At 49.2% G+C, this 21,771-nt stretch overlaps 1 protein-coding gene across 1 annotated transcript; it reads left to right on the top strand.

Annotated features, from left to right (window-relative positions):
* The first annotated feature begins 15,213 nt into the window (after positions 1-15,213).
* Positions 15,214-18,225, top strand: LOC138442744 (fibroblast growth factor-binding protein 1). The gene is made up of 2 exons (XM_069594743.1): positions 15,214-15,286; positions 17,143-18,225. Exon 2 carries the CDS (start codon positions 17,163-17,165, stop codon positions 17,865-17,867), a length of 705 nt encoding a protein of 234 aa, XP_069450844.1. The 5' UTR covers positions 15,214-15,286; positions 17,143-17,162; the 3' UTR covers positions 17,868-18,225.
* Positions 18,226-21,771: the final 3,546 nt, after the last annotated feature.

Here is a 21,771-nt window from a genome sequence, read left to right as displayed (position 1 = left end):
AGTGTTTTTCTTTAATCTGCATCTCCTTAAAGCATTAAAGTTACATCTCTATAGAACAAAGGTGCAGTGGGTTATAACAAAGAAGGTACTTAACTCAAAGATCTAATGTTGCTAATACCAGGTCTACTACTTGTTTTTCTATATACCAACTATATCTAAAAATAAAGGATATGAAAATTTGGCAGCAAGTATTGGCTCAACAAATGAAACTTTTAATCAGTCCTATTCTAATGATTTTGACTCCTCGGAAGCCCCTACATTCCTAGGATGTTTTAAGCTTCCTGTGCCTCCTGCGGTCAGGAGGCCTCAAACAATCACATGCGCAGCTGTACGAGTCCTGCAGGCAGGCTAGAAAGCCATCAGAGGGGTTTTTGGATTGAAACACTCTTTCAAATGCAGAAGACTAAAGCCCTGAATTGACTTTTTCCAGAGAATGTCAGAAGAGTGGAAAAGCAGGCAGATTCTTATTTTTTGGGGGGTGGATGCTCAGGAAATTCCAGGGGGAAAACCTGAGGTCTGATTAGCCTTGCCATCAGAGCTCTGCTGCATGAACTTGTCACGGGTGGAATTCCTCACACTGGCTCCCGGCAGCTGCCGAGCCTTCTCCCACCGCCTGGAGCTGCTCCTCTAGATGGGGGCGTGGGAGGCTGGGGGACGCTGGGGTTTCCCAGGCCTGGAGCAGGCTGCACCCTTGCGCTGCAGCGGAGGAGGCCCCGACGGTAACCATGGTCACTTGTTCCTTCCGGGTTGCGGTGGAAACCAGTCCAGTGATCTCCCTGATGCCCACATGCAGCAGGACACCTCCCTCCCGGGGGAGGGAAGGGATCAGCTTCTGGGCGGCCAGGAGGAAGAAAGTTTCCTTATTTACATCGGAAAGCTAACGAAAGCCTCACGGGAGTTCCAGCTCTTTAACCCCAGGGGGCTGAACCCTGAGAAAATAAATAAGGTGGCTTGGGGAAATGTGTGAAAGTGGCAGTGTGCAGGCCTTGGTGGCAGCCCCTCTGCCAGCTGCCGTCATCCCATCGCCGAGCTCAGGGCCTGCTGGCCTTCGCCCCTTCCGCTACGCCAGCTTCTCCACCCCTGGGAGGGCCTGGGGGCTGGGGGCAGGGGCTGCTTCTACCTCCCCCTTGAACAGGGAAGGAGACTCAAGCTCAAGGACGCAGAGAAATCCCCAGCCAGTTAGTGGCAGAGCTAAGATTCCAACACAACATTTTATTGTCTCTCCATAGAAGCCAATCAGAGCCCACTGCTGAGCGCCAGCTGTTTGTAAGAGGGAAGGAGGGGAAGGGTGGAAACAGAGGCCTGCCCACCTCTCTTTTGCGAGTGCAGGGCCTCGGAGCTCTCCTGCCGTGGGCCCTCTTACCCACCCCGTCTCCTAAAGGTGTTGAAACTGGGAACCAGGTTGGTCCCTGCACTGAGGCCCCAAGGCCACACGGCAGGTGCGATCTGATCATTCCAGGGCTGGGTTTGTGGAGCAGGCTTCTCCCCAGAGCAGAGGAGCCGGGAGAAGATTCCAGGCCGTGAGATTGCTGGGGGCTGGGGTTCCACCTGACTTCCATCCCATTCTTCCTGTGACAGCAGCTTTCCAGCTGGGGCCCAGGGAGACCCCAACGGGTCAGACTCAAAGGATGGAGGGGGCATAGGGGGTAAGTGACTTACTTCGAACGACCACATCAAAGGGAAAGAACAGTAAGTCTGATGAAGGGGCAGCAAGCACAGACCTGCCACCTGCCCCCACCCTCTGCCCCGGGGGTGGGGCTGTAACAGGATGGATCTTCCAGGCAGCCAGGAGGGGGCAGGAGGCGGGGGAGGGGGAGCTCTTCATCCAGCAAAGGCCCTAGGGGTCCAAGGGGCCTGATACGTGCTCCCCTCGAGGGTTCTGGGGCCCCAACAGGGGGCTGCCTTCCCCAGAGCCTCAGGCAAAACCTGCAGAGGAGGCTTTCCCCGCTGGAGCTCCTTCCCTGGGGAGGAAATATATATGGGGGGGGGGGTCATTCCAGCAGATCCAACCCTGGACAGGAATAAGCTACAGGCTCCAGTCTGTTCTCCTCCTTAAAATATTGAGACAAATTCACATCACATAGGATTAATCTTTGTCAAGTGTACAATTCCCTGGCATTTAGTCCACTCATAGTGTTGGGCAACTACTCTCTCTGTCTAGTCCCAGCACACCTTCCTCAGCCCCGAAACAGGCCTGACCTCATGAAACAGGTGCTCCGCCCCTCCCCCAGCCCCCAGGAGCCTCCACCCCATCTGCATCTCTCTTGCTGGGGTCACCTCTTCGGGATGCTTCCCACAAATGGCACTGTATGACCCTCCCTTCTTCTCAGCGACCTGCAGAGTACTGGGTCGAGAAGAGCTGAACTGTGGTTTCCATTCTGATATATGTTATCCTATGCTGAGACTCTCGTGCATGTGTTTTATAATGAAAGTCACACATTTCACGGCAGGAAACCCGAAAACTGACAAAAATCCCAAAATAGACACTTAAAATGGCTCCTGACCCCATTACTCAGAATAACTATGCCAATATTTCAGAGATCAATCTTCCACTTTTCCCCTCAAGCTAATATCAGTGAGCATCCAGGTTGTTTTACTGGGCTACGTGCATGGGGTTGGTTTCATGACTTCTCTGTATCTCCTTTCCTACCTATACAAGGACATGATAAATAAGTAAGTAAAGTCACTCAGTCGTGTCCGACTCTTTGTGACCCCGTGGACTGCAGCCCACCAGGCTCCTCAGTCCATGGGATTCTCCAGGCAAGAATACTGGAGTGGGTTGCCATTTGCTTCTCCAGGGGATCTTCCCAACCCAGGGATCGAACCGGGGTCTCCCGCATTGGAGGCAGACGCTTTAACCTCTGAGCCGCCAGGGAAGCCCAAGGACATGATAATAGTACCTAATTCAGGGGTCCATTGAGAAGATGAATGAGTGAATAACGTGAAGCACCGAAAACAGACCAAGCCACAGAATGAATTCTGACCCAATGCATACACATCAGCTATTATACTTTCCCCACAACTCAATGTCCTGGGGATCATTGTATCTGCAGAAGAAGAAACCGGGGGTCAGAGAGGTCAAGCAATTTGCCAAAAGGCAAAAGGAAGCAAATACTGCTTTTCCAGTCCGGGGTGCGCTCGGTTGTCATCACCACCTCCTTTTGCAGAGAAACTCCAATACTTTGGCCACCTGACTCATTGGAAAAGACCCTGATGCTGGGAAAGATTGAGGGCAGGAGGAGAAGGGGGTGACAGAGGATGAGATGGCTGGATGGCATCATCAACTCGATGGACATGGGTTTGGGTGGACTCCGGGAGTTGGTGATGGACAGGGAGGCCTGGCAAGCTGCGGTTCATGGGGTCGCAAAGAGTTGGACTCTACTGAGAGACTGAACTGAACTGAACTGAAGGCCGAGGTGCTGGGAGGTTGGTGTCTGCGGTCACACAGCAAGCTGGGGCAGAGCTGGTTCCCAGCAGACCTGTTGTCTGCCTCCATCCCGCCCCCATGGCTCCCTCCCGGGTACCGGAGGCCCCTCAGGGATGGAGACCCCTGACTGGGGCCCTCACCTCTGTGCGGCTCCAAGCTCCCCATTCTCCCTCCTGGGTCCGCAGGGCTGTGGTTGGCGTCCCCCCGGCTGCTCTCGGAGAGCAGAGCGGAGTCCCGAAGACGCCGGCTCCTCAGCGCCCGGGTCCCCGCCTCCGGGGACGCCGGGTGCCCTCGGAGACGGTCCAGGGCCCGCCGTCCATGGGGCCTCCCCCTCCGCCCCGGAGCAGACTGAGCCCTGAGCAGCCCCGAGAAACGCCTCAAGCCCTGAAGCTCGGAAGCCAGCTCAGGCCGGAGCTCTCAGCACCGCCCGCTCAGCGTGCTCAGCGTTGCTTTGTAACCAGAACAACCCCACGGGGCGTGGAGCCTTCCCTGAGATTCCACAGGAGAGCTTCGAGGCGGCAGCCTTTTCCCAGGATGCGAATTAAAAACATCACCCGACCAAGACGGCATCACAGATAATTCCCTGTGGAGGACCGCGGGGCCCCAGGGCTCACGCGCGGCTCGAATCCCTGCAGGGCGCTCGTGCCCACGTCCTCCGTCTGTCTGGAGGCCTCTGGAGAAGAGGGCACTTCTCCGCAGGAGCTGCGCCCTCATCATTAGGGGCCCACGCGCTGCCTGGGTCCCCGCCGACCCCGGGCAGCCCCGTCCGGGCTGCGGCCTGGCCGGTCTGTCGAGGAGGCGGCCTGGCTTCTTGGACGGAAGCTGACTCTGGGAGCGGGACAGCCCTCCCTCCAGTGAGGCTCGTGCGTCCTCCAGCTGGGGGCTTGGCGGCCTCGGGTAAACCTCCCGGTTCCTCAGTTCCCAGGGCGTTCCCAGGTGAAGCCTTGGTGAACTTAGAAATTGCAAATGCCTTGGACTGTGTCCCTGAAGGCTGTCAGGCACCGCTAGGTGATGAGAGGACTGAGCAGGCGGAGCCCTGCTGCGTGGATGGTGATGCTGGCGGGTTTGGGTGTGGCCTTGACACCGGGGAAGACTCACAACGTCCACACAGGATAGACCTGTGGGGCAGGTGATGCCTGGGGGACTCTGCCTGCCCAACCTCTCTCCTTGGTCCTTCTGAACACATGAAAACTCACTTGATACACCTGGAAAATCCTGCTCATCCATGACCCATGGAGAAGGCTCCCAGACACAGAGGAGATCCCCAGGCCTAGAGTTTAATTGACACATCAGAGGACAAAGCAGCAGGATCGCTCCAACATCTAGAGCAGAGGTCCCCCAGCCCCTGGACCACGGGCGGGTCCCAGTCCATGGCCTGTTGGGAAGCGGGTTGCACAGCAAGAGGTGAGTGGCGGCAGAGCAAGTGAAGCCTCCTCTGTGTTTACAGCCACTCCCCATCGCTCCCATCACCTTCAGAGCTCCGCCTCCTGTCCCACCCAGGACAGAACTAGATTCCCATACTAGCGAGAACCCTACTGTGAGCTGCGCCTGCTAGGAATCTAGGGGGCATGCTCCTTAGAGAATCTGATGATCTGATTCTGCATTTTGGTGAGGTGTATAACTATTTAATTATGTATCACAATGAAATAATAATAGTGGTAAAGTACAATGGGCTTCCCTTGTGGCTCAGCTGGTAAAGAATCTGCCTGCTATGTGGGAGACCTGGGTTTGATCCCTAGGTTGGGAAGATTCCCAGGAGAAGGGAAAGGCAACCCACTCCAGTATTCTGACCTGAAGAATTCCATGGACTGTCTAGTCCATGGGGTCGCAAAGAGTTGTACACGACTGAGCGACTTACACTTTGTCACACTTGTCACTTTGCACGATAAACGTAATGCATTTGAATCCTGAAACCGTCCCCTCCCCACCCTTGTGGAAAAATTGTCTTCCGCAAAACCAGCCCCTGGTGCCCAGAAGCCTGGGGACTGCGGCTCCAGGCCACCCTCCTGTTGTCCGTGCAGCAGACCCTCCTGAGGGTGCCCCTCAGCTGGCTCGACCCTCTTCACCTGCTGCCAAAGCCCCCGCCAGGTCTGGGCATCCCCTCTCCCACCCGCTCAAGGGAGTTGGCACCTCTGAGCCCACGGGCAATGGATGCGGCTCAGTCTGAGCCATCCGCGGTCCCTCCTCACCCGCATCCCTGATGGCTTAGGCGAAGCCATGGGAGGCGATCCTCCTTCCGGACGGAAAAGGAGAGGGTCCTCTGGGGATTGGGGCAGGAGTTCCTCCCTGATGGAAAGGATGTGTGAGGAGAAATCGCCCCTCCTGTTCCCGGACGTGATTCCAAGAAGGTTCATGATCAGAGGCTGAGCCGCCCTCTTGCAGCCATGAGACAAACCTGAGAACAAAAGCCAGGGAACCAAGCAGTGCAGAAAGCACCCAGGCCCTGGGTCAAACCAAACCGCAGCCCCCAGCTGATGCTGTGCTCCTTGTACACGAGAGAATAAATCTGTAGTTGCTGAAGCTGTTGCTGTCCACACTTGAGTGTATGTGTGAGGATCACTCGGGGTCTTGTTAAAGCACAGGGGTGTGAGTTGGGGCTGAGTGAGGCTCCCGAGTTTGAGTTTCCAGCAAATCTCAGATGATGCCGATGCTGATCCAGGGGCTACACTTCTGAGGGAAAAGTGAAAGTGTCTTTCAGTCATGTCCAACTCTTTGCAACCCCACGGACTGTAGCCCACCAGGTTCCTCTGTCCATGGACTTCTCCAGGCAAGAATATTGGAGTGGGTTGCCATTCCTTTCTCCAGGGGATCTTCCCGACCCAGGGATTGAACTTGGGTCTCCCACATTTCAGGTAGATTCTTTACCATCTGAACCACCAGGAAAGCCCTTACCTGTGTACAGCAATGAAGACCCAGCACAACCAAAAATATAATTAAAAAAAATAAATTTCCAATTAATTTTCAGTTTCATTTCAGTTGTTGTTTTCAGTTTTTTATTATTACTATCAGAATAATCTTGACAAATACAAAATCCAATTCAATCCAATAAACATTTGCCAAGTGCTTTCTAAGCTTCCTGCTCAAGCTCTGATCTAAGGATGCCATTATTCAGGCTGATGAAGGTGACCAGGACATGAATGAACCGAAATCAAGCAACAGATCAGGTGAGATAGTAGGGAAGTCTGTCAGAAGCTGTGAGCACCCAGATGAAGGAACAAGGGGTTCTGTCGGGAGCGCAGGGCATCAGGTAGAGAGAGCATGGGCTGGATAAATAAGGGTGGATGGAGTTTCAGGCCAAGGAAACAGTCTGGCAGAGGCAACTTGTTCTGAAACAGTGCGACATGGGAGGATAGGAGTGGTCAGTGATGTAAAGTTGGAATCCAGGGATATGCATAAATGTGGTGGGTATGATCTTGAGGTCAGCCAGGATCAAGACAGGAAAGACCTCAAGTCAGACCCAGAAATGTGGACCTTTTCTATAAGCAGTTGAGGAGCACCAGAAGCTTAAAGGCTGAGATGTGATGTGATGTCACTGCTACAGGCGTCACCAGAGAGTGAGCCATCAACTGAGTCTTGAAGGTGGCACAGATCACACTCACCTTGCATTCCACACAGTGGTTAACACTGCCCTTTGCCTAGAGTGGTTACTGAGTAATGACTGAATAAATATTGTTCTTTTCCCTCCAGCTGTTGAGCTGTCTCTCAAGAAAGGCTGTTGAGAAATTGCCTCTGGCTAGGTCAGAGGTCCCCACCCTAGGCATTCCAGCTTTCCCTCCAACAGCTCAATCACCACTGCATTGTCGAGACTGGCATCCTCATCCTGCCTGTCTAGTGCCATCTCTTTGAGGATGAGTCAGGTTGCTTTTGACTGCATCTCACTCAGTGACAGAGAGAGCCTGGGACATGCAGCGCTTCACGAGTACTCTCTGGATGAACTGGAAGAGTGCGTGGAGGACAGATGGAGTGGCAGAATGAATGAGGTCTGGGTACAGGCTAGCCCTGCTCTTCCTGGAGCCAGTAGTGTCTCATCCCCTGCCTTCCTTGTGTTCTCTACAACTCACAGCAGGCATGAAGGCTGTGCTCTTCAGCCGCGGGTACTGTTTGCCCCAGGTGCCATCACAGGCTTTTTTAAAGCTGTTTCCTGATGGCTTTCATCTGAACTTCTTTTTATTTATCATTTATCATATTTTCGGTTGTGCTGGGTCTTCATTGCTGTATGCAGGCACTTCCCTGGTGGTTCAGATGGTAAAGAATCTACCTGCAATGTGGCAGAGCCAAGTTCAATCCCTGGGTCAGGAAGATCCCCTGGAGAAGGGAATGGTAACCCACTCCAGGGGTGAGGGGCGGGGTGGGGGTGAGAGGAATCATGTCCAACTCTTTGTGACCCCATAGACTGCAGCACGCCAGGCCTCCCTGTCCATCACCATCTCCCGGAGTTTACTCAAACTCATGTCCATTGAGTTGGTGATGCCATCCAACCACCTCATCCTCTGTTGTCCCCTTCTCTTCTTGCCTTCAATCTTTCTCAGCATCAGGGGCTTTTCCAATGAGTCAGTTCTTCACATCAGGTGGCCAAAGTATTGGAGCGGCAGCTTCAACATCAGTCCTTCCAATGAATTACATATGACAAAAACAGCAAAACTTATGTTCCCTTGCATGCTGACTGACAGTGTTCATGCAAAGGGCAGCTTGTCTTCTCTCTTCTCCAGTTTCCCAGGGTGGTGACTGACACTCTTTGTGACAAAAGGGACTGAGGGCTAAAGACTTGGGTTAGAGACTGATAATTCCACGGGGAGCCTCTCTAAGGCCTTCTGCCCCAAGTTGTGGAGGGGACAAGTGTGCATACATTGCACGTACCCATCTGTGGTGCACCTGCGTGAGAGTGTGCAAGTGCGTGTGTGTGTGTGCTTATGTGCAGAGGCACATGGCCATGTGTGCACTTTGGAAATTTTATTCAAAAGAAGCAGACATCTTTAAAGAATGATTAAGATGTTTTAGAGTGATTCCCTTTTTTAAAAAAGACGTAAAAAGCCTAGAGATGATCAATGAACTTGTATGGAGAAATTTCATTATAAAACACTAAAAGATGTTGAATATATAAGGCTTTGAAACACTTGTATCACTAGAGAAAAAGTCTTCTAAAATCTCTAATTATTATTATTAGTAGTTTGATCTAAAAAGGCAGAGGAACCAGAGATAAAATTGCCAACATCCGCTGGATCATGGAAAAAGCAAGAGAGTTCCAGAAGAAAATCTATTTCTGTTTTATTGACTATGCCAAAGCCTTTGACTGTGTGGATCACAATAAACTGTGGAAAATTCTGAGAGAGATGGGAATACCAGACCACCTGAGCTGCCTCTTGAGAAATCTGTATACAGGTCAGGAAGCAACAGTTAGAACTGGACATGGAACAGCAGACTGGTTCCAAATAGGAAAAGGAGTACGTCAAGACTGTATATTGTCACCCTGCTTATTTAACTTCTATGCAGAGTACATCATGAGAATCTCTGGACTGGAAGAAGCACAAGCTGGAATCAAGGTTGCCAGGAGAAATATCAATCACCTCCAATATGCAGATGACACCACCCTTATGGCAGAAAGTGAAGAGGAACTCAAAAGCCTCTTGATGAAAGTGAAAGAGGAGAGTGAAAAAGTTGCTTTAAAGCTCAACATTCAGAAAACGAAGATCATGGCATCCAGTCCCATCACTTCATGAGAAATAGATGGGGAAACAGTGGAAACACTGTCAGACTTTATTTTTTGGGGCTCCCAAATCACTGCAGATGGTGATTGCAGCCATGAAATTAAAAGATGCTTACTCCTTGGGAGAAAAGTTATGACCAACCTAGATAGCATATTCAAAAGCAGAGACATTACTTTGCCGACTAAGATCCGTCTAGTCAAGGCTATGGTTTTTCCAGTGGTCATGTATGGATGTGAGAGTTGGACTGTGAAGAAGGCTGAGCACCGAAGAATTGATGGTTTTGAACTGTGGTGTTGGAGAAGACTCTTGAGAGTCCCTTGGATTGCAAGGAGATCCAACCAGTCCATTCTGGAGGAGATCAACCCTGGGATTTCTTTGGAAGGAATGATGCTAAAGCTGAAACTCCAGTACTTTGGCCACCTCATGTGAAGAGTTGACTCATTGGAAACAACTCTGATGCTGGGAGGGATTGGGGGCAGGAGGAGAAGGGGACGACAGAGGATGAGATGGCTGGATGGCATCACGGACTCGATGGACGTGAGTCTGAGTGAACTCCGGGAGTTGGTGATGGACAGGGAGGCCTGGCATGCTGCGATTCATGGGGTTGCAAAGAGTGGGACACGACTGAGCGACTGAACTGAACTGAATTAAAATTTCTGATACTCTATCATTTTAACCTACCACAAACAGCAATTTCATTTGGTTTAAGTTTTAAAATGACTCATGGTTTTTTCATTAAGTTGATACAACAACCATGAGTCATTTTTTAGATAGGGTCAGAATCAAAACCAAGCATTGCACATGGCTTCTAACAAATAGCTTCAGTGTTATGAGGTGTGACATAGCGTACTCCTTTAAGATAAATGAACATGAATATCTTTCCCATTTGCAACCATACAGAAGGCTGTGCCCTCAACTCTCTACCACCTCTTTCTTATTTTTCTAAAGTAAAACTTTAGCACTTTATATCATGTGAAACACTGAACAAGAATTCTGAAATCACATGAGTAATGAGCATTTTAAGTTTGGAATGCAAATGCTGTTCTACAGGTCTAAGATGAATGCTACCTGCCAGCCAAGTTACTATTAGCTGGTGTTTATTTGACCAGTTTCCTCATTTTTCTGACAATGAGTACCTTGAGGCACAGAATTTGACCAAAAAATTAATGTTGCTTTGATAAAGTAACTAAGCATTTTGACTGTACATGAGGTCATTTTTGAAGGAGCAAGTTTAGCCTGGCAATGCACAGTTAAGATTCACCTCAGAACAAAATAACACCTGCTAATCATGCTGCGATTCATGGGGTCACAGAGTCAGGTACGACTGAGGGACTGAACTGAACTGAACTGAGCTGAATACATCTCTAGTCACTGCACTCTCCACCTCTCTACCAGAGGCCAGTCTCTAGGTTAAGGAACCATATGGTAATAAATGCATGAGAGTAAAATCAGCTTTGAGCCTCAAAACTATCTGCAACCAGACTGCCTAAGACATATGCTCAACTGCTGTGTTCAGATTTTCTATGGAACCTCCAAAGGAACCTGCTGTCCATCATTTCAGTCTTGGTGGAAGAAAAAAGTGACATAATCCCAATTTAATCACGAGAGAAATACCAAATTCCCAATGGGACACGTTCTCCAAACACCTGAGCAATCCTGAAAACTGTCAAGGTCATCACAAACAAGGAACATCGGAGGAAACACCACAACCAAAAGAAGCTCTATCCACAAACAGTGGAGAAGGCAATGGCACCCCACTCCAGTCCTCTTGCCTGGAGAATCCCAGGGACAGGGGAGCCTGGTGGGCTACCATCTGTGGGGTTGCATGGAATCAGACATGACTGAAGCAACTTAGCAGCAGCAGCAGCAGCAGCATCCACAGAGGAGTCACGTCTATTAAAGGTCACATGGGATCTCAGGTGGCTTCCTGGACAGAAATTACTGTGTTATTGTTGTTGTTCAGTTGCTCATTCGTGTCTGACTCCTTGCAACCTGATGGACTGCAGCTCACGAGGTTTCCCTGTCCTTCACTATCTACTAGAGTTTGCTCAAACTCATCTCCATTGAGTCAATGATTCCATCCACCATCCCATCCTCTGTCGTCCCCTTCTCCTCCTGCCTTCAATCTTTCCCAGCATCAGGGTCTTTTCCAATGAGTTGGCTCTTTGCATCAGGTGACCAAAGTATTGGAGCTTCAGCTTCAGCATCAGTCCTTCCAATGAATATTTAGGACTGATTTCCTTTAGGATTGATGCGTTTGGTATTTGGATCTTGCACTGTAGTTCAAGGGTATTATTTTCTCAGTGTATTGAACTATGACTTAATGTGTGGACACAGCCTTAGCACAATGCTGGCACGTTGTAAACATTCTTTGGGAGGGATGGTCTATTTCTCTCCATGAACGTCCATGAAAAGGAGGGCATGGGAAAAGTTCAGAGGACCAATGACACCAACAGAGAGGAGATAATATTGGAGCTGGACCTTAAGGACCTATGTGTGTCTGGCAAAGCTGGACTGGAAGGGCATCTCAAGTAAAGGGAAGAGCAGGAGCAAAAGCAGGAAGGGGACAAGCTCACAAATATTCAGGAAATGGTGGATGAGTGGTTTAGTGTGGCCAGATTAAAGTGTGTGTGTCTAGAGATGAATTTTAAATAATAGGCTGAGCTAATAGGAAAAGGCTACAAAGCTTTGTCTAATACCATGACCCCTTTTTAAAAAAGAAGGGTCATGGCAGAAGTTGGGATTGCACCTTCAACAGAAAGGGTGAAGATCCGTGGGAAGTTGTTGGGGGTAAGTTACATGTTCTCTGCCAAATCTTAGAGACATTTCTCAGAAAAGATCCTGGAGTCCACATGTTGTCTTCTAAATTTGCTTTGTGTTCTGACCTATAGTCTTTCTCCAGAAAGAATCTGGCTGCCACCTGGGGATAAGATGATATTCTTGTTTTGCAGGAGACCACCTTGGTCTACATCTCCTTGTGGAACAATGAAGCTTTGTCTTGCTTGGGTCCAATAATCCTCCAAAATATCACTATGTAAGTACCTATTTGAGCAAGTCATGATTCAATGAGGTGATGATCATAGCAATGGAGATGGATCTCAGGATGAGCCAATTTTACACGAGGCTTGGAGTTTGGGGAAATAGCCTCCTTCAGTGGAATTCATGAGGAACATCCATAACTCTGTGACCTTTGCAATTCTTGAACAGGTGGAACATGGATGGAATCCAACCACAGTTACAACTTTCTGTATTTTTACTGTGGGCTAGGATAATGTTCTAGAAAATTTCAGTTAGATGCCAACCCAATTTCATATACACCCATTTGCATGTGGAGGAATCTTTTAAAAGTTCATGAGATGTCTATTTCTACACAGCATCACCATCTGACCCAGCAATCCCAACACTGGGCAGATACCCTGAGAAAACCATAGTGCAAGAAGACATATGCGCCCCAGTGTTCCCTGCAGCATGGTTTACAGTGGCCAGGACATGGAAGCAACCTAAAGGTCCACAGGCAGAGGAGTGGATAAAGAAGACGTGGTACACGCATGCAACGGAACGTTACTCAGCCGTGAAAAGGAAGGAAGCTGAGTCATCTGCAGAGACGTGGATGGACCTAGAGACTGTCGTACAGAGTGAAGTAAGTCAGACAGAGAAAAATAGATGGGTATTAATGCACATAGGTGGACTCTAGAGGAATGGCACCAATGAATGTGTTTGCAGGGCAGGAAATAGAAATGCAGACACAGGAAGGGAGGACGACGGTGGGACAAATTGAGAGAGTAGCAGGGAAATACATATACATTAGCATGTGGAAAATAGACGGCTAGTGGGAACCTGCTGTATAGCCCAGGGAGCTCAGCTCGGTGCTCTGTGGGGACCCAGGTGGGTGGGATGGGAGTGGGTGGGAAGGAGGCTAAAGGAGGGGATGCATATGTGTTTGTATTTATATATATATATATATATGTATGCATATATATATACACATAGGATTCACGCTGCTGTACAGCCGAAACCAACACAACATTGTAAAGCAATTATACTCCAGTAAAAAGTATATGCGGAGAAGGCAATGGCACCCCATTCCAGTACTCTGGCCTGGAAAGTCCCATGGATGGAGGAGCCTGGTAGGCTACAGTCCATGGGGTTGCTAAGAGTAGGACACGACTGAGCGACTTCACTTTCACTTTTCACTTTCATGCTTTGGAGAAGGAAATGGCAACCTACTCCAGTGTTCTTGCCTGGAGAATCCCAGGGACGGGGGAGCCTGGCGGGCTGCCGTCTATGGGGTCGCACAGAGTCGGACACGACTGACACGACTTAGCAGCAGCAGCAGCAGCAGCAAAAAGTGTATGTGGACAAATTCATGAGGTCTGAGAATCTTGACCTCAGGCCGACGTGTTTTCTGTCACTTGGAGCTGAGTGTTGACACTTAGACGTCAGGAACTACCCAGTTTGCCATCACTCCCAGGACTCCTCATTGTTCCTGTCCCAAAGGCAAGGGTCAGCTGCCGTCTATTACTCATTATTACTCCTATAGTTCTCACGCTATTGCTTTCCTTACAGCCGAGTCAAGAAGAAGAGGATCAACTTCTTATGCTCAAACATCATGAAAAGTAAAACAATAAAATGTAGTGAAGTCCATGTCATTGCAGATGTGAGTTCTTTTTACATTCTCAGCAAGGAAACAAAATGTACCTGTTTTTTAAAGAATACAACTAAAGGCCACCTTATGAACCAAATCTGTTCTGCTTCACTGGATGCTAATGGGTCAGCTTCCTGAAAAATTTAGTCCACCGGGCTCCTTCGTCCATGTGGTTTTCCAGACAAGAATACTTCCTGACCCAGGGATTGAACCCACATCTCTTACATCTCCTGCATTGACAGGAAGGTTCTTCACCACTAGCACCACCTGGGAAGCCCAAATAATTCAGCATGAGACCCTAAATGAGGTGCTGCTATTGTCAGTTGTCAGTCGCTGAGCAGAGGGAGGGTCAGAGAGGTTCAAATCACAGCTAGACGAATGCTGGGTCTGGGGCTCCACTAGATCCAGGCACTGCCTAGAGGAGGCTCAGCAGAGTAAGGACCCCAGCTGTGACCACAAGGTGTAAACTTTTAACAAGACCCAGGTCAGTAATTTCCTCCTTACCGGCGTCTCAGGGCCCAAGGGTTCCTCTGCCCACCTAGTAACTTCAAGTGCCTCAGATGAAAATGGTGATTCAAATGCCGGGGTGGTTTCCCCAGTTCAATCCTTCATTCACCAAGTGTTTACTGAGTGTGTCAGGTAAAAAGAGGACAGAGGGGACCCCGGGAGTCCAGGCTTTAAACCCTGGGCTCCTCATCCTCCTAGCCCTGTGATCTTGGCCCAGCCTCAAATATCTTCAAGCTCCAAAATTCCATCTGGAAAACGGGATGAATTATATTGGAAGGACTGATGCTGAAGCTGAAGCTCCAGTACCTTGGCCACCTGAGGCAAAGAGCTGACTCATTGGAAAATAGCCTGATGCTGAGAAAGATTGAAGGCAAAAGAAGGGGGCAACAGAGGCATCTGTTAGATGGCATCACCAACTCAATGACATGAATTTGAGCAAACTCTGGGGCATAGTGAAGAACAAGGGAGTCTGGCAGGCTGCAGTCCGTGGGGTCGCAGAGTCGGACGTGGCTTAGTGACTGAGCAACAACAATGTAGGTTAGTATATCATGGAGGGGCTCCGATGAGATTTGAGGAGAGCTTTGGGTAGAATGAGTTAGTGTTCATAACTTCCCCCCGACCCCACCAAGATTCTGCTGCTGGGGTCCTCTTCCCATCACAGAGGGTCTTTGCAAGGCTGTGCTCAGTTGGCCACTGGGGGTAAGAAAATGGCTTGGAAGAACCAGGTCTAATGCCACGCATGTAACACTCCCTGCCTCCCACACTTACACACAGACAGGATTACGCCAACCACTTTCCCTGCAGGAACTGGCTCTCTCTGAAGGGGCGTGGCTGGGAGGAGTGTGAATAAAGTGACACAGGTATGTGAGGTGTAAAAACCCTGTCTGTGTGGGCTCTTATATAAAGGGCCTTCCCGGCCTCTCACGGTGGATAAGACCACGGGAAGCGTGCAAGCTTCCTCTCCCATCTGGGGTTGCGCTGGACCTGCAAGCTCAGAACAAGGTAAGAGCTGGCTCTCTGAAGAGTGTCATTCCTTGCCACCCCCTGTCCCTACCCCAGCTCCCTTGAGGACCTCAGGTTCCTGGAACCTGGATCTCCTCAGGGACAAGTAGGGGCTGAGTCCCACTGCCATGAAGAATGAGCAGGTCTTTATCGGACATACCTAGCTCCCAGCCCAACTTCATTTTGGGAACCCACATATTGTGACTGTGGGCTCCCTGTATCAGGGAGGGCTTCCCTGGAGGCTCAGATGGCAAAGAATCTGCCTGCAATGTAAGAGAAACCGGGGTCTGATCTCCAGGTCGGGAAGATCCCCTGGAGAAGGGAAGAGCAACCCACTCCAGTATTCATGCCTGGAGAATTCCATGAAGAGGGGAGCCTGGCGGGCTTCAAACCATGGGGTTGCAAAGAGTCAGACATGACTGAGCGACTGACACTTTCCCTCTGTTCCTTTATCAGTCCTAACGAGAGGCCATATGCCCGGGGCAGATAATGGAATCAAGACCATTCTCCTAACCAGCCTCTTCTTAAACAAAAGTCTGTATTCTTTTCAAATGGAGCACCTGCAATATGAATGATCTTATCATCAAGAACTAAGCCAGACGAAGTGAGTTGTTCCTAATCGCTTTTTTTTTTAAATTTCTGAAAGGCAGAGTAAGGTGAAAGCAAGAGGGATTCAGGGACGGGCGTGGTGGTATAAAGGACCAGGAGAGGCTCCGGCTGCCTGTCTCAACTGTGTCACTTGCCCATTATGGGATATTGAGCAATTTATTTGCTGCTCTGAAACTTAACTGTCACGCCTGTTACCTGATGGTGATGTATTATGACCTGCCAGGCAGGGCTCTTGTGTGAATTAACAAGGTGGAAGAGAAACACAGGTCATGTGCTTAGCACGGAGTTGGTGTCAAATAGAAAGGCTAATTCTCCTCTTTGAGGGGTGGTTTTTGTCACCCACTTGATAAAAATCTATTCAGTTTAGTGTAACAGTTAAAGTCATCCTATGTCTTTAATGATTTATTTTTAAAAGCATTGACTGGGGACTTTCTCTATGGTAAGGACAGTGTCAAAGTATTCTAAATGCATTGGTGGAAACTCACCTCTGTTCTCCTGGTTGACTTTGCCCAGTCAAACTGTGTGATTGCCCATTCTTCATGCCATTCCCTGGGCTCTTACTGAAGCCCAAATGCCCCTGCTCGCCAACCACTCATCTCAGAGTGTCCAGGCCTCATGCATGTTCAACCTTGGGTCAGACATCACCTTGTGTGTCACTTCCCATGTCCTTTCTCGTGTGATCACCTGAGTCCCTGTGGAACGGTGAGATAGAAACTCAGCCCACTGCAGCTGAAAGAGAGTCGACAATCATCTCACCCAACATCTTGATTTTCAGACAAAGGAGCTGAGACCCAGAGGGGGAGAGTGACTTGCCCAAGATCAGGTTGGGGGATATGGTTGGGACAAACTCCAGGTCAATGCTATTTAGATTCCCCCAAAGAGTTGCCTCCAAGTTTTTAGGATGTGAGACTTTCTTACTCACCTTGATCAATTCAACATCTAGTCTAGGGCATGGCTAGTCGGTGCCCCATGAAAGTGCATTGAATGTTGAATGGAGCTGGAGTAACTGAGTGAGGGGATGAGGGCGTGAGGACTGACGGGGTTCAGAGGGTGCGGAAGAGTGAGGGAAGGGCAGGAAGTTTCTGGCATTCAAGGCTCAAGAAGAAATGCGAATAGAGCAGCTGCTTGTCTACTGATTCCAGGAAATAGAAGGTTCTTGGATCTCACCCTGAAGCAGGCAGACCTGTGCCAAGTGGAGGGGAGGGTCCTCCAGCCCAGCACTGACTCACCTGCCTTTTGTCAAACAGGTTCCCACCAAGCTGAAGGCATGAGGACCCACGGCCTCACCCTGCTCTCCCTCCTCCTTCTGGCTGTTCTGATGCTCTTGGCGGAGGCCAAAAGGGAAGGAAGGAAGAGACACGGCAGCAAAGCCAGCACAGAGGAATCGCATGCTCTGGGCAAGCCCGGGAAGGAGCCGAGGAGCCAGCCAACCAAGCACCCGATCAAAGGCAAGTTCATCACCCCGGACCACGCTGACTGCAGATGGGCGGTGACCAAGCAGGAGGAGGGCATTGTGCTGAAGGTCGAGTGTACCCAACAGGACAACACGTTTTCCTGTTTCTTCACTGGCAATCCAACCTCATGCCTAGAGTTGCACAAAAGCAGCGTCTATTGGAAACAAATTGGCCGGAATCTGCGTTCTCAGAAGGTCATCTGTGGTGATGCCAAGAGTGTCCTGAAGACCAGGGTGTGCAGAAAGAAGTTTCCAGAATCGAATCTCAAGCTGGTGAACTCTACTCTGATTAGGATCAAGAAACCCAGCCAGGAGTTAATGGAGCCCTCTCCCATGGACACGGTTGAAGTGACTACCTCCTCCAACCCAGAAAAGACCCAGACCATGACCACCAAAGGTCCTCAGTGTGAGGATGAAGACTTGGAAAACCAAAGGAAGGCAGCCCAGGAGTACTGCGGGGAGGTCTGGGGCTCTTTGTGCAGATTCTTCCTCTCCATGGTACAGGGCAGTTCATGCTAACGAGGTCGAAAGAGAACAGAGTCCTTTAGGAGGTGTCACATCAAAGCCTTTTCATATGCTTTAAAGATCTCCTAACTCCCCGTCAGATGAACATTTGTGCTATGGCTATGCAATGGACTATTTAAACAGATTTTGCAATTTTTGTCTCTGTTTTTGGAATTTGTTTTGTATTCATTTCCTTAGATGTGATTTTAAGAGGCTATTGTCCTGTATTTTTCCACGGCCCACAAAGCTTTGTTTCTATGAGCAGTAAGGACCAGTCTTTGAACTGAAGAGTCAGAGTGGTGATTTCAGGGCAGTGCACTTTCTGCCCAGTTAAGATAATAAAGCCCTGTGCCTTTTTCAGAAATATGTTCAATCACTGTTTGATTTCTCTCTGCCTAATTCCAATGCACTTGCAAACAGGTCCTCATATATCAGTGGAAAAAGCATCCTGTTCACCAGCCATCCCAGATCATCCCATAAGGTGATCCATTCCTGAATCCCTATCTTCCCAGTTTCAGGCTTTGATCTGTGGTATTTGATGCTTACTGAACTGATTTCACCTGAAGCATCATGTGATGAAGATACCTGTCAGGGGCTCACAGATGGGAGGAGGGCAGACAGGATTCAAAGCCAGGACATCAACAAACCACATCCATGAGCTGGAGCAAAATCCTCCCTGGCTTCAAGTTAGGGCTCCCATCACCACTCGCCATACACAGGACTCCCGAGCTTGGAGAGATGGGCCTGGATAAGTACAGTGCCCTGAGAAGAAGATTCCAGTGCAAGAGGGAAACTCAGGGTGGAACCCCAGAGAGAAGAGGCAGAAACTTCTGGGAGATCTCAGGCTGAGCTTAACAGGAGAGGTGATATTGAAGTTAGAACTTGGAGAGTATCTTTAGGTAGGAAACGGGCAGAATGGAGGCACGATTGGCAGTTGACAGATATATGAAAACAAAGAGATGAGAAAGATCCCAAAAGAAGGGAGAGGCCATGTGGGTAGATAGTGGTGAAATGCAGGGATGATGTTGTTAGCCATTTACATGCTAGTCTGAAAGATCTGAAAGGGTTTGAATTCAAGAGTTGGGGAGAGAGAAGGATGTAGCCCCAAAGTCATGTCACAATTCCACCATGAACAAAAAGTAAGGAGCGGAAGTTGGTAGAAATACTGTTCTCTGGGGTCTTTTTAGAGTTGGTGGCAGGGAGGAATGGCAAATTGGGTGGAAGAGGGCCTCCCACACTCACCAGCCTACCAGGACCTACACAGAGGGTTGTCAACAGTCCACCCAGAGTGTGACAGCCTCAGAGTGCGTTTGGGTATCATCTTTAACAGCATCAACACAAACAGTTCTCTCTCACTCTCTACGGCCCAGACTCTATGCTGAGTTCTTTCCATGGAATACGCATGTGTTCATTCACTCATCCATTCACTAGTTCACCCAGAACATCATTCATTGAGCACAGACTCTTGCAGCCTCTGTCCTAGTGACTAGAGAGACAGTGGTGCACCAGCGATGAACACTCTGCCTCCATGGAGCTCCCAGTGGGGAAAGCAGCCAAAACGCACAAACGTGCAAGTGACAGAGAGGAAGAGTCAAGGAGGAGAAAGGGGTGAAATCAGGGGACAGTAACCAGCCTTAGGTGTTACGGTCAAGGGAGGCCTCTTGGCGGAGGTGATTTTTGAGATTAGATCTAAATGCAGTGAGGAATCAAGCCAAGTGACTCTGCCGGGTAAGAATGTTTAAACATTCAGTGAAAATACTCTGTAATTAATGAATGAGCTGTGAGCTCCTACTATGGATCTAGAGGACAAAAATACCTGCAAACGAGAAAGAAAAAACATTTCTGTCTTAGTGGTGCTTATATTTCAATGACTGGGCCCCACTTGGTGTGTTTAGAAACATCAAAAACTGCAATGTCATTGCAGAGCAGAGCCCAGGACCTGCCCAGTGATCCTGACCCCCACTCCCAAGAGAACTTAACCAATATCCAGGCACTCCTCCTCGCCACATCATGGGAAGAGCTTTTCCCCTGAAGGTATAAACAGAGTGTGGCTCCCATCTCTCACTCAATTCTACGTAGTCCTAAGATAGGAAAAGACAATTAGACACTTCCAGGGAGTCATTAAATAACAGCTCTGATCTGGTCTGGGTGGCATAAACATTGGAGAACCAACTAGACCCAACTCAAAGCTGGCAGAGCTGGGAGGAGGCTGTTTCCAATATGGCACCTGAGCTGGAGGTGTGCCTCTGACACCTCCCAACCAAGGTCTCTGAGCCAATTACTGAACTATCTGAGCTCCAGTAGGGTTTTCCTTGTGGCTCAGTAGTAAAGAATCCTCCTGCCAGTGCAGGGGAACGTGGGTTCGATCCCTGGGTTAGGAAAATCCCCTGGCAAAGAAAATGGCAACCCACTCCTGTATTCTTGCCTGGGAAATCGCAAGGACAGAGGAGCCTGGTGGGCTAGAGTTCATGGGGTCGCAAAAGAGTCAGACACGACTTAGTGATCAAACAACAACTGAGTTCCAATAACAGCATCTCAACAATGAAGGTCATTTGGGTGAAACTAATATTGCTGGAAAAAGGAATAAGAAAGGAAAAGGAAGGAAGGAAGGAAAGGAGAAAAGAAGGCAATGGGGAGGAGACAAATAAGAATAACAAAGTCTGTTGGTAGTGCCATTGGATTGCTTAAACCAAACCAACCCAGAAGCCGCTCTGCCTTCAGAATTTGCAAATACCAGAGTTAATGAATTCAACTTATCATTAAAATTTTGTTAACCAGCGTAATGAAATCACCTTCAGAGATGTTGTAAGACTTGCACTAGTCAATAAATCTTAAGTGCCCAGTGCCCCATGGCTTACATTGTGGGTGTTTAGCACTACTGACTGTCTAAAGTCCGCAGCACAAGACTGGCTTGTCGATGGAGCTCAGAACTTCCTTATGTAAACTCCTAAAATCTTCTTTTTAGAAAGTTTGTCTTTTTTCTAACACGATCAGCAAAGGCCAGCAGCCCTTACTTAAGGGTGGTAGGTAACAGTGGCTTTGCCCCATTCTCTTTTTTATTCCCAACCAACTAACTGGCAGGTGTTTCATCCTGATTTTCTAGATGGGGAAACAGGCTCAGAGAAGTTGAACCAGTTGCCAAGGTCATAAAGCCTGGGAGAGGCTGAGCCTGGGAGGAAGCTGAGTCTAGAGGCCCCCAAGCCCTTTCTGCCTCCACAGCTCAGGATTTCTTCCCTGGTTGAGAGAAGACAGGCATTTGTGGTCTCTAGACGTGGACCAGGCCGTGACATGTGCAGCCCCTTCTGTGTTCTTACAGAGAAAGTGCTGGAAGCTCCAGCTTCCATTTGTCTTTGCTCATAGTCACATCCTGAGGGGGGATGTTTTTAAAACAAATTTAAAATATTTTAAAAGCCAACACAGACTTTACATTAGCTTCTATCCAACTTGGCACTCCGTATTTTCTCTTTCTGAGGAGGGCACTGCAACCCATTCCCGTTTCTTGTCTGGAGAACCCCATGGACAGAGGAGCCTGGCGGGCTACAGTCCAGGGAAGTCGCAAAGAGTTGGACACGACTGAAGCGATTTAGCACAGCACAGCCCATTTTCTCGAAGTGGAGGAGCCTGCATGTGTGTGTGTGTGTGTGTGTCTGTGTGTGTGCGCGTGCGCGCACATGCGCACATCCCCTAAAGCGGCTCAGTCATGGGAACGTCTCCCATTCCTTATAAAACTACTTCTCAGCAGAAAAAGAAAAAAAAAAAAAGAAGAAGAAAAGAAAGCGGAGCTCTTCCCTGCAGCGGCTTGGCTATGTGCTGCAGTGAACCACGACAAAACCAGTGCCAACTTGAACCTCCGGAATCCAGCACATCTCTCCTGGCCTCCTACCCAGACACCTCTGGACCGGCCTCCCTCCTAACTCGT

Source organism: Ovis canadensis, chromosome 6 (assembly GCF_042477335.2).
Source record: "Ovis canadensis isolate MfBH-ARS-UI-01 breed Bighorn chromosome 6, ARS-UI_OviCan_v2, whole genome shotgun sequence".
NCBI lineage: Eukaryota > Metazoa > Chordata > Mammalia > Artiodactyla > Bovidae > Ovis > Ovis canadensis.
This window is presented reverse-complemented; position numbering and strand designations above follow the sequence as displayed.